The sequence below is a fragment of the Erythrolamprus reginae genome, chromosome 2 (assembly GCF_031021105.1).
Source record: "Erythrolamprus reginae isolate rEryReg1 chromosome 2, rEryReg1.hap1, whole genome shotgun sequence".
Lineage (NCBI taxonomy): Eukaryota > Metazoa > Chordata > Lepidosauria > Squamata > Dipsadidae > Erythrolamprus > Erythrolamprus reginae.
In genome coordinates this window covers 161,169,300-161,183,467 of record NC_091951.1, presented here as the reverse complement: position 1 = coordinate 161,183,467, position 14,168 = coordinate 161,169,300, and the positions used below count along the sequence as shown (strand labels likewise).

Genomic DNA, 14,168 nt, shown 5'->3' with positions numbered 1-14,168 from the left:
ATTCCCTGTACCACATTCTTCCATTATAAAGAAAAAGTGTTGCTTCAGAGAGCTTGCTCAAGAAATTCCAGATTGCATACAGACCCTGCCATCTACTGACAAATATGTGCTGCATCATCCAAAGCCCACAGGCCAGCAATATCTTCTTTAGAATCAACTACCTCTCTGTCCAATACAATATTGATCTTACTGTATTTCCCAACTAAGGATTTTTGATTTTCCCCCTCCTCCAATCAATCAACTATTTCTGCTTTTTATGGACTGTTCAAAATTTTGCCAATCACCTTTGCTTTGAGAACCTCATCCTACAAATACACGCTTGATTATTATTATTTTTTTGGAAGTCATTTTTCACACCACTTTTAAAATAACTTTGACTTCTGGAGTCAAGAATATAGAATGACTGTTGCTGGGCACAGCAATGCTGCTTTATTTCCCTATTTAAATTCTTTCATTGGTTTTTGCCAATACATCTTCTTGTTATTGTACAACAGCACCAGGATTTGGAAGGGAAAGACAAGATGGCAATTTTTTTTAACTCTGATCGCTTTCATAAAGTTGGGAAAAATGCTCTGCAAAATAATATGTTGCTTCCTTCCCTCTGCCGAGAAAGTGTACCTTCTACTTTATACTCTCGAGAACTTCCATCCATCAAAGGTGGATGTCCATACAGTAGCTGTACCCGGAGTAGCAATCCCTTTTCTCTTCTGCAAGGATATCATTTTCAACAAGAGAGATACATTTGTTTTAATCTGATTCATCTGCCTCTGATAACATTTTGAACGTTATCATAGTCCAAGCCCGTCAACACATCTCTGATTTTGATTCAGAAACTGGTAAATAAACTCCAAAGAGGGACACAGCCTGGATTGTTTTGGTTTTTCACAAAAGTTTTTTTTCTCCACAAAAACTTTTCACAAATGTTTTTGATAATGGGGAAAACACACATAGACTTTAAAAAAATCCAAAAGGAGTGCAATGTCTAACTGGAGAACAGTTTTCTTCATCATCAGAAGGCTTATGGGAAACATCATAATAGATTGGTACCTGAAAAATGGCTCTGATTCTTGTAGTGAATTTGAATTGCTAATCTTTTTGGAAGTAGAGGAGTGGAAAGGTGGGCTGTGATTTTTTCATGTTACAAATTTAACAAACTGGCATACAAGAAACACTTTTTAAAGAGTTTGGTTTGCTCAGAAAAGCAAAGCATGTCTTGCTCAGCTGTTAATCTGCTTATCAGTGTTGCTGGTTACTCTCATTCAAAGTGGAAAGGAGAAACACAGTAAACTGGGCCATCATTCTACAACTGGTTTGTAACGGCATCGTGTTTCTTGGAATGACAGAATCGTTCTGCCAACTCAGGCTTGTTTCTTTAGTTTGTCTATAGCAAGAAAGCTTTCCTTCAACTGCTGTTGCTGTTTCCTTTTCTTTATATCCCGATAAGCTTGGACAACACGTTCTCTCTCCTCTTGAACGATCCTTTGGCGAGCGAGAGAGTCATGGACTGATTTTTTAACACTGGCTTTACTACCAGAGCCCAAAAGAGACGTTAGCAGAAGTTGCCGCCTCTGATCACCCTGGAAGGAAAGAAAAATAAGCTGAAGAATCATGAAGAGGGAAAATGGATATGGATCGAATCTGAGCACAATCCTGAAGAGACTCAACTTTAAGAAGACAATGTCTAAAAAATATAAAACTCTAGGAGCAGCTAGATTATTTATTTATTTATTTATTTATTTATTTATTTATTTATATTTGTATGCCGCCCCTCTCCGCAGACTCGGGGCGGCTCACAAGAAGTGAAAAACAATTTATAACAAATCTAAATTTCTACTAAAAACATTTTAAAAACCCCATTTTCTAAACACACATACATACACACATACCATTCATAAATTGTATATGCCCGGGGGAGATGTCTCAGTTCCCCCATGCCTGACGACACAGGTGGGTCTTAAGGAGCTTACGAAAGGCAAGGAGAGTAGGGGCAGTTCTAATCTCCGGGGGGAGTTGGTTCCAGAGGGTCGGGGCCGCCACAGAGAAGGCTCTTCCCCTGGGGCCCGCCAACCGGCATTGTTTAGTTGACGGGACCCGGAGAAGGCCCACTCTGTGGGACTTAATCGGTCGCTGGGATTCGTGCGGCAGCAGGCGGTCTCGGAGATATTCTGGTCCAGTGCCATGAAGGGCTTTAAAGGTCATAACCAACACTTTGAATTGTGACCGGAAGTTAATCGGCAACCAATGCAGATTAACATAATACCATTAAATACCAATCAGTAATCTATTCTGACCCTTGTTGCTGATCAGGAAAATCCCTTCCACAGCAAAAGCAGAAGCTTGCATGGCCACTGGCACAATTAGAAAAGAGAAGTAGAACTTTGCTCAATAAAATGAGGTACCTGATCCTTGATAACACTGTTCCTGGGTTTTGCAGTAAGTGTGGGAGGCTGTAGAGCAACTTCTCCAAAATCTACTGAATCTAAAAGGGAATGAAAAGAAGGAAGTTCCAAAACTGATAATTGCAAAGAAAATTCCAAAATAATTCTACATGCTTCTTTCTTTTTTCTTTTGCCTCACAAGCAAGCACATTTAAGCCGGAAATCTACTCTAGGTACAGCCACCTGTCAAAAGGATTGTATTTATTTAAAATACTTTTATAGCCGCCCATATTTTACATTAGCCACAAGCAGATAATAACAATAAAAATAGAATTCTCTTTATTGGCAAAGTGTGATTGGACACACAGGGAATAAAAGCTAAAGCAATACTGCCACATCACTGCTTGATTGAACAAATTTATATAGCAGCCCAACTCACACACGGAGATTCCTGGAAGTATAAAACATTAAAAATCCAGTTAAATAAAATCCATATTATATCCCCCCACTTCTGCATCCGAAAATCAGACTGCATGAAAATTGTGTTGTGATATCAAGTATCTGATCTTTGCACTTGGCTCACAATGCTTTATTATGTACTTTGTTCTCAGAGATTCTACCTATGATTCCCAATGACCAACCTGTGACTCCATTATCCACTACAATACCTCTCTTTCATATTGTGCTTTGAAACAAAAGTTGAGCCGGATTAAAACAAAGAGAAACAAGAAGGGATCAAGCAGTCCAATGCCTTTCATATAACCACTCTACTTTAAAAAGCAATTTTACCAAGCTCTGATACCGATGCAACTGTCTCTTATCTCAGACATCAGCTAAACATAAATCTCTCTCCTAGAAGAAATTTCTTCTTAACGAGCTATCAAAATCCACAGCACTAACTTATAAAGTGATGCAGAAGCGAACATATTCCATTGAGAGTGGTATTCTGGCACGATTAGGCTGATAACCACCTGAAGCACACTAGTGGTTCACTAAAATGTTTATTCCCCTTTCAGACAAATTACAATAATGGGTTTGCTACATAAGCTGCTTCTGCTCTTCCAGCCGTATGCAGTGCTTATGATGTGTAGCTCCTTTCATCTGCAGAAACTTTGATTGGAATAGATTTTGATTCAGCCGTCCGTTTTTTCAGGGGGACAAAAGCAAAAGGATTCAGATTCTTACCAAATAATCAAATCTATCTTATTATCTAAAGCTATGGGCTGGTACTAAGTCCAACAGCCATGGCTTTTTTCTGGCTTGCTTTATTGTGTAACACTAGGCACTGTAATTTATAAACCATGGCTTTTAGTTTAGCATGCTGGGCAGACTCAATCGATGAGTTTATTCAACAACCGTTTAAACCAACCAAAGCTTATTGCGATTTGCAAACATAGTATTGTTTGTTTGTTTGTTTGTTTATATCTTGCCTTTATTATTTTTAAAACAGGAAACACAAACAATATTCCTCCCCCCCCCCTACTTTCCCTACAGCATCTGTGGGGGGTGAATTGGGTTGAGAGAAAAGTGTCTGGCCCAAACTCACCCAGTCACCCTTCATGTGTAAGAGGGACCATGATCTCCTGCTTTTTAAAATATTAATCCAAACTAGCTCCTGAATATACCAAAATTCTGACACGTCTTTTCCATATGTGGCCATGTTACATACAGTATTTCCTCAGAAACAACCCCAGCTCCACATCATCGTCATAATTTATTAGATTTGTATACCGCCCCTCTCCAAAGACTCGGAGACATCATCATGATCATGCATTAAATTTTTCAAAGAAAGTCTTTCTATACAGATTCATCACAAAAAGAGATTATTTTTTGCAACAGTGCCCTTGCTTTGAAAAGTCTTCTGGAACAGGTCTCAGTGGATATCGACTTTATTTATTTTTTATTCCACATCAAATGCTCCATATATGTGTTTCTTAGTTGGTCAAATCATTATAAAACTTTATTTTATTATTAATCTTTCTTTAAATCTTTCTATGTGGCTGCCTTGCTATGGTTGCTTACAGATGTGGAATAGTACATGGATATTTCATAAATTATGTTACTACATCATATTGATAAAATAAATATAACCCCATTCTATGCTATCAGCCTTCCCCTCTCCATGGAAGTCAGATTAATTATCTAAGTCATTGGGTTGCTACAAAACAAGTTCAGGGGCTTCTCTAATTCTATATGAAATGCTACCCAAAATGTACAGAAAAAGTTGGTACCCAGATGGGAAATTTGTTGCAGGGGTTTAGTATGGATGTCTAAATAGATGGAATTTTTTGTTTTGTTTTTGGCTTGTTTTAGTGTACCTGGCTCATCAACCAAACTTTTGGTATGGTAGCTGAAGTCCCTTTGAGTTGTGTATGTACGTTTTCATTGTTGCCTGGGTTGTTTTGTTGCTTTGTTTCTATTGTTATAAGATTTAACTGTCCTTTTTTTCCTTCATGGAGGAAATTGGTGGGCTTTGGGCTTTGTACTAAATTAGCAAACAAACAAATAAATATATATTGAAGGAGAAGGGTTTTTTTTAAAAAATCCCTGCAATAGCATCCGCAATGATGCAAAAATATTACAAGGTAGTGGCAGTATTTTCTGGGCAAATTATTACCCTACCTTTGAGAAGGTCCTTCTCGAGCATTGTTATTTTTTTCTCTGTTTTTTGCTTACGGATTTTTTCCAGCCTCTTCTTCTGAAATCTAGAGAAACAAGCTTCATTAAACAAAGGATACATAGAAACATAGAAGACTGACGGCAGAAAAAGACCTTATGATCCATCTAGTCTGCCCTTATACTATTTTCTGTATTTTATCTTAGGATGGATATATGTTTATCCCAGGCATGTTTATATTCAGTTACTGTGGATTTACCAACCACGTCTGCTGGAAGTTTGTTCCAAGGATCTACTACTCTTTCAGTAAAATAATATTTTCTCATGTTGCTTTCGATCTTTCCCCCAGCTAACTTCAGATACAGGATACAAAAATTTCCATGGGCCTTGTCAAGAAAGAACCATTCACAAATTCAGTCAGACTTGGAAATAGAGAGGCTACACAGTATTCTATACAGGGATAAGAACCAATGTATCCTCCAACCCAGTGGTTCTCAACCTTTCTAATGCCGTGGCCCCTTAATACAGTTCCTCATGTTGCGCCAATTCTCCCAACAGAGCTTTAAGCTGATTAGCAGGAAGGTCAGAGGGACATCCCCACTGTAAACGCCTGATTGGTCGGATTGTAAAAATATGTTCCAAGGCACCAGAATAGAAGCTTTAGTTCCTAACACAAAGGGAAATTTGTCTTTTCCCATGGTCATAGGCGACCCCTGTGAAATGGTTGTTCAACCCCCAAAGAACAACTGCTCTAGCCAGTCAAGGATGTTACACTAAGCATGTAAACTTGGAATCAAGTTTAGGTTCCATTGCAGTTTGTAAGAGTAGTATGGTCTTAACTGAATCAAGATGAAAAATAAAGATTCCAGACAAAGGAATTACTACTATTAAGCAAAAGAACAGAACTGAGTTAAGACATAGAAGAGGAAGAATAGATATTATTATTATTATTAACCAATTCATTTTCTCCTCTTCTAAATGGAATATCATTCAGGAGTTCCTGAAGGATGGAATTCTTACACATTAGTTCTGGGATTAATTCTACATTTGGTGAGCAGAGGTCAGTAATAACCTTTGAGGCCTAATGGCTAGAAAAATTGGCAGTGGCTTGGAAAAATCCACTATTCAATCAAAACATACTGGCCCAAAAGTTAACTTTCTAGAATTATGAGGACGAAATAAGGAAAACTGGATTATTAATGACAAATTCCTCTCAAGGCATTCAGACTGTAGCATCACCCTATTGTAATGGCTGCAAATTCAAACTTAACTCTTTTTTCCTCTGTGACTTTTCTTGGACTTCTTTCTCTTTTTCAGGCTCACGCTGTATCTGGTTTTCAGTGAGAAAGCGCACATGTTCAATTTCCCGGTCCATACGTTTGTTGTACGAGTACTCCGTCTCCCCTTGCCGTCTCCTGAACTTTGGTACTGGTATGTCACCCTCTGACTGAGGCCTCTGCTTATTTGCTGTGCCAAGAACACGGATGTTATAATCTGCCCAACAACTTTCATGGACATTGTAGGAAACAGATAGAGCCCTAAGCCGCCCCGAGTCTTCGGAGAGGGGCGGCATACAAGTCCAACTAATAAATAAATAAATAAATAAATAAATAGTCATTCTGCAAAATACTGACCCCTAGCTGAGCAAATAAGAGTTATCTGTCAATGAAGAAACCTGAAATACTAAATAAAAACTATTTTCTAGGATCTGTAGGAAAAAGGTATTCTGCTATTAACAAGCCATCTTGGATTTCTCTAGTTGTACATCACCATTATTTTATGGCCCAGAGAGCAACCAAATATAATATTGAACTTATTAATTAGATATGGTGCCTATTTGCATTGTATCCCTGGTTACTAGAGAACTACTTATAGCAAGCACTTGAAGAACTCCAGCCACAAGGGCATATCTAAAATGTTGGTCACAAAATAAAACATATTTACAAAAGTATTGTCCGCATTTATTATCTATAACTTGTATTCCCTCCATGTAAATTTAAAACAGTTACAACTTTACAGAATACAAATATAGCATGTTTGTATGCATGTAATGCTACTATAAAACAGAGGTGGATTTATTTATCTAATTTATTAAGCTTAGGTTTTGATGATAAACAGCCTCTTTATTATTTATTTAGAGGGCTGATGGCAAGCTCTGGGGGCAAATTGGATAGGCTAAACAAAATGTGTGATGTAAGTCAACATTTCCCCTTAAATTATTCAGTGCTCTTTTTCTGCAGGAAATTTGTTCATTTATTTAAAACATTTATATAACCGCCCATCTTCCAACCAAGCCAAAATGGGATTTTCTTTATTTTTAAAACTGCTTCAAGCTATGTTGGGGCATATCCTATATTCTTTTCCAAAACCTTGAGAAATGATTTTCAGTGCCATCACTAGAGAGTTTAGGGAGAGGACCAAAAAGGAGAGTGAGGATCCCATGCAGCTCTGGGATCCCAGACTTTTCCACCCTTCTGATTAAAAAAAGAATTTCTGGTTAATTGCTGGAACATATACTGAATATCAAATCGTAAAGCTGCTTTTTACCGGCTTTCTTCTTCTTGTGGGTGGGGTTTTTTAGTTCATTTCGGCTGTTCATGATTTCTCGCAACCGATACGGAATTTCTTGTTGATTCAGGCAATCTGGTTTTGAATTTGTCTTTTTCTTCACATGGCTGAAATAAAAACAAGAGATAAATGTTGGCACGGCTAACATTATTATCTCTTTTATTCATTAAACATGAAACTCAAGTCAATTGAACATTTTAAAAAGTGTCACAAATACCAGTGACTGGTTCTAATGAGTGTATGATTGTAATAGGATGAATGTGGGTATCTGTTTTTAATAATCCTGGGGTTTAGAATCAGATTTTAGGTTTGGGTTTCTTATACGTTGTATTTTGTATTTATTCTTGTTTTGTAAAAAAAAAAAAAAAAGTTTTGTAAGTCTACAAAGGGTGGCATAGAAATCCAGATAGATAGATAGATAGATAGATAGACAGACAGACAGACAGACAGACAGACAGACAGACAGACAGAGGTTGCTGCCAGCTTCCTAGGTATCGATTAATAATACACTATTAATACATTATTAATATACTTTATATTATGTATATACATTAATAATAATATAGTTAGTTACAGTATTATTGTTGTTGTTTTGTTGTTATTATTATTATTATTCATTGCACAGTCAGCCAGATGTTCAGACTGAGTTTGGCATTTTTGTCTACCTATCGAGTCCTTACCAAGGAACTAGGATAGACAAATCTGGATGTTTGACTGTGTTAGATATCATCACAGGATGGAAGCAGTTCCAAGTAAAGCCGCAATTGACTGATAGCAAATTTGTCAATGCCTATGTTCAAGTGGTGCTCCAGTTGTTTTGGGATTGCACCCAAGGCCCCTATTACTAGCGGTGTTACCGTTGCTTGCCTTTCCCATAGTTGTTCTATTTCTATTTGCAGGTCTTTGTATTTTGTTATCTTCTCCAATTCTTTCTCTTCTATTTTGCTGTCTTCAGGCGGCACCATTATTTCATCATCATCATCATTATTATTCACAAAAAACAGTAATACTCAGCAAATGAGATTTATATGCTGGATTTCATAACACAATATCACAAATTGAATACTTCCCAAGCATCTAGGACTGTGTGATGTATTTTCATATGATGCGCTCAGATCGAAGTACAGGGAAAAAAACTGTTCTTGTGTCTAATTGTTTTGGTGCGCAGTGCCCTATAGCATTGTTTTGAGGAGTTGAAATAATTTATGTCCAGGATGAGAGGAGTCACTAAATATTTTCACGGCCCTTTTTTTGATTCATGCAGTCCGGTCCTCAATGGAAGGCAGGTTGGCAGTAATTGGGGGGGGGGGGGGGGTGGTGCAGTTTTGATTATCCCCTGAAGTCTGTCTGCCTTGTTGGGTTGCATAACTGAACCCGACAGTTACAGAGGTGCAGATGACAGACACAATAATTCTTCTGTAGAACTGTATCAGCACAGTTTGAGCTTCCTGAGTTGGCACGGAAAGAACATCCTTTGTTGTCTCCGAAGAGGGGCGGCATACAAATCTAATAAATTAAATTGTGCTTTTCTTAATGTTAGGTGTCCATTTTAGGTCTTGAGATATGATAGAACCTAGAGATTTGAAGGTCTCTACTATTGATACTGTGTTGTCTAGTATTGTAAGAGGTGAAAGTATGGGCAGGTTTCTCCTAAAGCTGACATGGGCAAGGGGCGGCCCATGGGCCGCATCCGGCTCACCTGCTATGTGACCGGTTTCCTGGAGGAGGAAGCCATGGAGTGGGGGGGAGAACAAGCGCCTGGAATGAACAGGACAAAAAAGCACCCACCAACAACAATCCCTCCTTCCTCACGGCTCTCTCCTCTCTGTGGTGCCAGCAGCGGGTTGGGAGGGGGAGGCAGTTGCTGAGGCTCAGGGTAGCAGCAGCCCAACCGCGACGGGAACAGGGGGGGGGGACGACAACAGGCCAGAGGATAGGATGCAAGGGCAGAGGGCTGCTGGGGGAGGCGGCAGCGGCCAACACAGAGGGGAGGAAGGCGGGCGGCCGGCTTCATGCCATATTGGGTGTTATTGTGCCATAAGTGAGTGTTATTGTGATAATGTGGGGGCGGGGCCAGCCAGGAGCTACGGTGTTGGCTGCTGAGGAGGGGCAGTACAAGTGAGGAAGTGAAGGGAGGAGGGGGAGGAGAGCGGAGGGGCAAATAAATAAATAAGGAACAGGGGGAGGTTTGTGCTCTTTGTGTGTGTGTGTTTAGGGGGGGGCAATTTGGGAGAAAGAAAACAAGGAAGAGGGTAGAACTGCGGAGAGGGGCGGCATACAAATCTAAATAAATGAATGAAATGAATGAATGAATAATTATATTAGTCCAGCCCTCTAAAACCATCCCAATTTCTCATGCGGCCCCATGGCAAAATTAATTGCCCACCCCTGTCCTAAAGTCTACCACCATTTCTATGGTTTGAGTGTGTTCAGTTCCAGATTGCGCCGGTCATACCATGAGGCTAGTTGTTCAACTTCCCATTTGTATGCGGCTTCATTGTCTCGAATGAGACCAATCACTGTTGTATCATCTGTAAATTTCAATTTAACAGTGGATCGTTTGAGATGCAGTCATGGGTATAGAGAAAGAAGTTCTACATTCACTGGGCAGCTTTAAACATGACTGTTATGATAAGTGAGTTAAGACAGTAATAAAACTGGTTAACCCTACAGGGTTGTTTTACCTGTCCCTGACACGATAAGACAAGCGCTTTAAATTCAGCGTGCACGCGCACACACACACACAAACAGGTCACCGGGTAGATACAGACCTACTACCACTGGGGAGAAGCCCCTTCCGCGGGGTGGCGGAAGCCACAGCAACTTTCTTCTCCTTTTTGCCCATCTGCTGCTTCTGGCCAACGCAAACACGTGCGGCATACGCTTCCCAGTTCAGTCTTCCTTTGCGTAAGCACTCTATTCCCGGTCTTCTTCCGGGAGAGGCGGGGCAATTTAACCTCTATCAGCGCTTTCCAATTGGTGGAACTTGTAACTTGTATCGGAAGTTAGGGCAGAATCGAGATCGCTATTGGACGAAGGAGGCGTCACTCCCGGCAGGCGGCGAAGGAGACAGGGTTGCCTAAAGGCGCCCGGAGAGATGATGCATTTGGGGGGTTTCTGCTGCCCTTGCTGTCGCAGGTTGGCGGGTACTTTTGGTACATCAGAATCGGGTCAGGTGAGAGCTTTAGCCGGGGGAATTAGTGGGTAAAAATCACAGTTGAGCTACGCTCACACAAAATGCTAAGGGCGGGTTGCTTGTTTACCAAATAAATCAAAGTGGTACATTTTCAATTAAACCATCCCATTAGGTTTGTTCTGTTTTAACCACTATTATGATTTAAAAGTCTGATCTTGGCAGTGTTTATTTTAAGGACAATAAAGTGGTCTTCAGCTTGTCAGTCCCATAATCAAAAGGTGCTGTGAAATAACAGTGTTCAAGGATTATCTTGAATGGTTAAAAAAATCATTTCTGATTCTAAGGTCCTTTGAAGTTAGCATCTTTATTAGGATTCAGTAGATAATTGAAATAATGACTGTTCAGCAAAGGGGAATTACTGTATCTTAGTATCATAACCTCAAAGAGTGCCAAAATTGATTTCTGACTCGCTTCTAGAATAGGACTAAGCAACCAGATGCCTGCCAGGTGTGTTGGATGTTAATTCTTGTCAGTCCCAGCCAACACAGGCAAGTGGCAAGAGATTTGTACTCCAGTCCCTTGAGCTATCTGGAAACAGCAGGTTGGAAACTACATGCTAGCATGGTTTCAGGATTGAGAAAGAAATGTTCAGTATTCAGTAGGCTGTTTTATGAAACTGTAAAACTGGAAATTATTCTATAGGTTCTTTCTTAGAGAACAGAAATAAAGATAAATAGAACATTGATCTAAGCTAAGATTAATTTTAGTGTGTGTATTAATTTAAAAATAACACTTGTATTGGTGCATAAGAAAAAAAATCCCAAATCCACATACAAAGATAGAATATTACCAAAACATCTCTCAAATTATTGTGGCATCCTTGACATATTTTCTTTTGGGTCTTTTGTTTTGATTTTTCAGTGCCTAAGACTCTAGTAGTAATAACAATATATGAATCCATTCCCTATCTCTCTTTAGGTGTGCCCTTAATTTAATTATTTGTTATATATACTTATATGAAATCTTCTGACACAGTCTATGTTGAACTGCTAAATTAATTCACATCTGAAGAGGGTTGGGCAAATTTGTGGAAGATGTAACTATCAGTGGGCGGTACTAGTTAGAATGGCCATAGACTTTCTCTAGGATCAGACACTGCTAAGTACCATTTACCAGATGACAGGAAAAGAACAAGAGTTTTGTCTTCCAGCTAATTTGGCCTTTGTGGGGTGGGTGGGCGAATGCTGGACTAAGGAACCAATAAAGTCCTTTCAGCTACATCCACCAACCCAATCTAATTCAATTTATATCCCATCTTTATTATATTTTATAAATAACTCAAGGTGGCAAATGTATCTAATACATCTCCCTCTTCCTATTTTTCCTAGAACAACCACCCTGTGAAGTGAGTAGGGCTGAGATAGTGGCTGTCCCAGAGTCACATAAAATGAGGCCATCCAGAGTTTTTCCTGAACTAGTCTGTAACATGCATTAAAATCCATATTGAAGAAAATACTACTCAAAATATATTCTGGAATAAATACTAGCATTCTATATACTATATATTGCTTATAGTATCCATATAATTATGCATTCCAAAGTCAACTTTCTCATAACAGGTCATTTTTTTAAAAAAATCTGAATCTACTTAAATGCACAGTTTTCAATGTTTATATGGTCACACATCAGAAAGAAGAGTCAGGATCTCACCAGAACTTGGTTGATTTTTGTTTTCAGAGCATCATCAAGAGAAGAGAGTGAAATGCTGTCGCTTATGTACTGAAAAATCACAAGTGAAACATAATCCAGCTCCTGTAGGCATGATATATTTCTGGATAAATAAGTGAAATTCTGTAGATTGTATCTTTGCTTGGATTGATTTCAAAGATGGGTTGGATGTCCTGGAAATAAGATAGACATACTGGGGTTTAATTTTGTTTTTGTTCTTGCCAGAAGTATATATATATCCGTTTTGGGGCCCTGAGGCTAGTGATACAACAACACTGGCCCTGCTGAAAAGATCCTGCCAAGGGAGGTTGGTTAATATAGGCTGGCTCCCTGCAGCACTACTAAGCAATGTACAGCGTCACTTTTGCACAGATGCAGAGAGCGGTAACGGCACCGAAAAGGCTGCTTCCCTGCAGGATAAGTTGTGCTCTCAGAAGGAAACTGGTTCTTCAGGGAACAGTTTTGCCACCCCACCAACGCTTCTCCCTCCCACAACATGTTGTATGAGTGGATGCCACAACTGCGTCTGGATTGCTTATGCAGAAGAGGTTCTGAAATACTACAAGGATGGTGGCGAGCAAGCTTTGGCAGCTGTGGAGAAACATATAGAGGATGAAAATATTAAAATGTTCCTGAAGATGGAAATTAAGTTCCGTATGAAGAAAGATTGACAGTTTTGATAAATGTTGCACATGTATCACATGGTTTCAGACTATAGGAGACTTTGAAGAAGAAAAGCTAATTATTTATGGTTCCTTCCGTAAGAGATGAGATATTTTATTTTATATAAAGCGTTTGAATGACTGTGTGTATATTATTGTATTACTGTCTTCTTTTAAAATGTAATTTAATTAAGCCAGACGGATGATACCTGGTATGACCTACTATGGGTTTGTGCTTCACATGTTTTTGGAATGTCACATTGATCTCATAGATCAGGGGTATCAAACCCTTGGTGTCACGTCATCACATGAGGTATTGTGACTTTCCCCCCGTTCACTAAAATGGGGGTGGGCGTGGCCAGCACATGATGCATCCAGGGTGCAAGTTGGACACCCTTGTCATAGTATTGTAGTAAAGGAGTTCTGATTTAAGTGGGCAGCTAGGAACAAATGAATTCCTTCTTTGTTAAATAAATATGTGCCAAATTTCAGTCTCAACATCTTTTAGTAGAAAAGTAGGATCACTCACTGCAATGAAGCAGTATGTTTTTTCAATGTGGTTGCTGAACAAGTTGTAATGTGTTTATAGATAACCCTAAATCTTAAAGCTTGGGTTCATACATTATGCTAAGTAAAAATGAATAGGCCCCATTGTGGTCTTGCCTTAAGTCTAAACCAGACGTACAAGATATTCCCAGGAGATTTATTTATATTTTGACCAGACCTAGCTTTATCTTTGTTAGTGTGTCTGTGCCTTCAGATCTCAGCCCAGGACAATTCCTTTAGGATCCATTCATCTCCTTTCCCCATCAACTTGCTGAAATGCAAAAGCTCCTGGGCTAACTCTTAAGTCACTCTGTATAGCTATAAAATGCTTATATTGCTGCCCCGTGGTAAAAAGAAATATCTGCTCCATCTGCCAGCAGGTATGATACTGCAGAATTGAAGGGACGTATATTCTGAACTTTGCAATTTATCATGACACTAAATACCATTGCAGAGCTGTATCCTCTATCTCATAGTGTCAGGCCCAAAGCATTGTGTGAAGTCAGAGGTTTTGGCCTGACACAGTTAGCAGA

At 39.3% G+C, this 14,168-nt stretch overlaps 2 protein-coding genes across 2 annotated transcripts; one reads left to right on the top strand and one right to left on the bottom strand.

Annotated features, from left to right (window-relative positions):
- Nucleotides 1-393: 393 nt before the first annotated feature.
- On the bottom strand, nucleotides 394-10,530 carry CCDC137 (coiled-coil domain containing 137). The gene is made up of 6 exons (XM_070740238.1): nucleotides 10,335-10,530; nucleotides 7,543-7,670; nucleotides 6,267-6,462; nucleotides 5,001-5,083; nucleotides 2,400-2,479; nucleotides 394-1,577 (listed from the first exon to the last, which is right to left on the bottom strand). Exons 1-6 carry the CDS (start codon nucleotides 10,406-10,408, stop codon nucleotides 1,359-1,361), a joined length of 780 nt encoding a protein of 259 aa, XP_070596339.1. The 5' UTR covers nucleotides 10,409-10,530; the 3' UTR covers nucleotides 394-1,358.
- A 54-nt stretch (nucleotides 10,531-10,584) lies between these two features.
- Nucleotides 10,585-13,575, top strand: OXLD1 (oxidoreductase like domain containing 1). The gene is made up of 2 exons (XM_070736768.1): nucleotides 10,585-10,738; nucleotides 12,616-13,575. Exons 1-2 carry the CDS (start codon nucleotides 10,661-10,663, stop codon nucleotides 13,096-13,098), a joined length of 561 nt encoding a protein of 186 aa, XP_070592869.1. The 5' UTR covers nucleotides 10,585-10,660; the 3' UTR covers nucleotides 13,099-13,575.
- Nucleotides 13,576-14,168: the final 593 nt, after the last annotated feature.

Coding starts and splice junctions, on each gene's coding strand:
- CCDC137 (XM_070740238.1), bottom strand. CDS start 10,408: ATGGGCAAAAAGGAGAAGAAAGTTGCTGTGGCTTCCGCCACCCCGCGG. Junction 7,671..10,334: donor CTTCTCCCCAGTGGTAGTAG/GTCTGTATCTAC, acceptor TTTTTATTTCAG/CCATGTGAAGAAAAAGACAA. Junction 2,480..5,000: donor CGAGAAGGACCTTCTCAAAG/GTAGGGTAATAA, acceptor ATTCCCTTTTAG/ATTCAGTAGATTTTGGAGAA.
- OXLD1 (XM_070736768.1), top strand. CDS start 10,661: ATGATGCATTTGGGGGGTTTCTGCTGCCCTTGCTGTCGCAGGTTGGCG. Junction 10,739..12,615: donor GTACATCAGAATCGGGTCAG/GTGAGAGCTTTA, acceptor GAAATAAGATAG/ACATACTGGGGTTTAATTTT.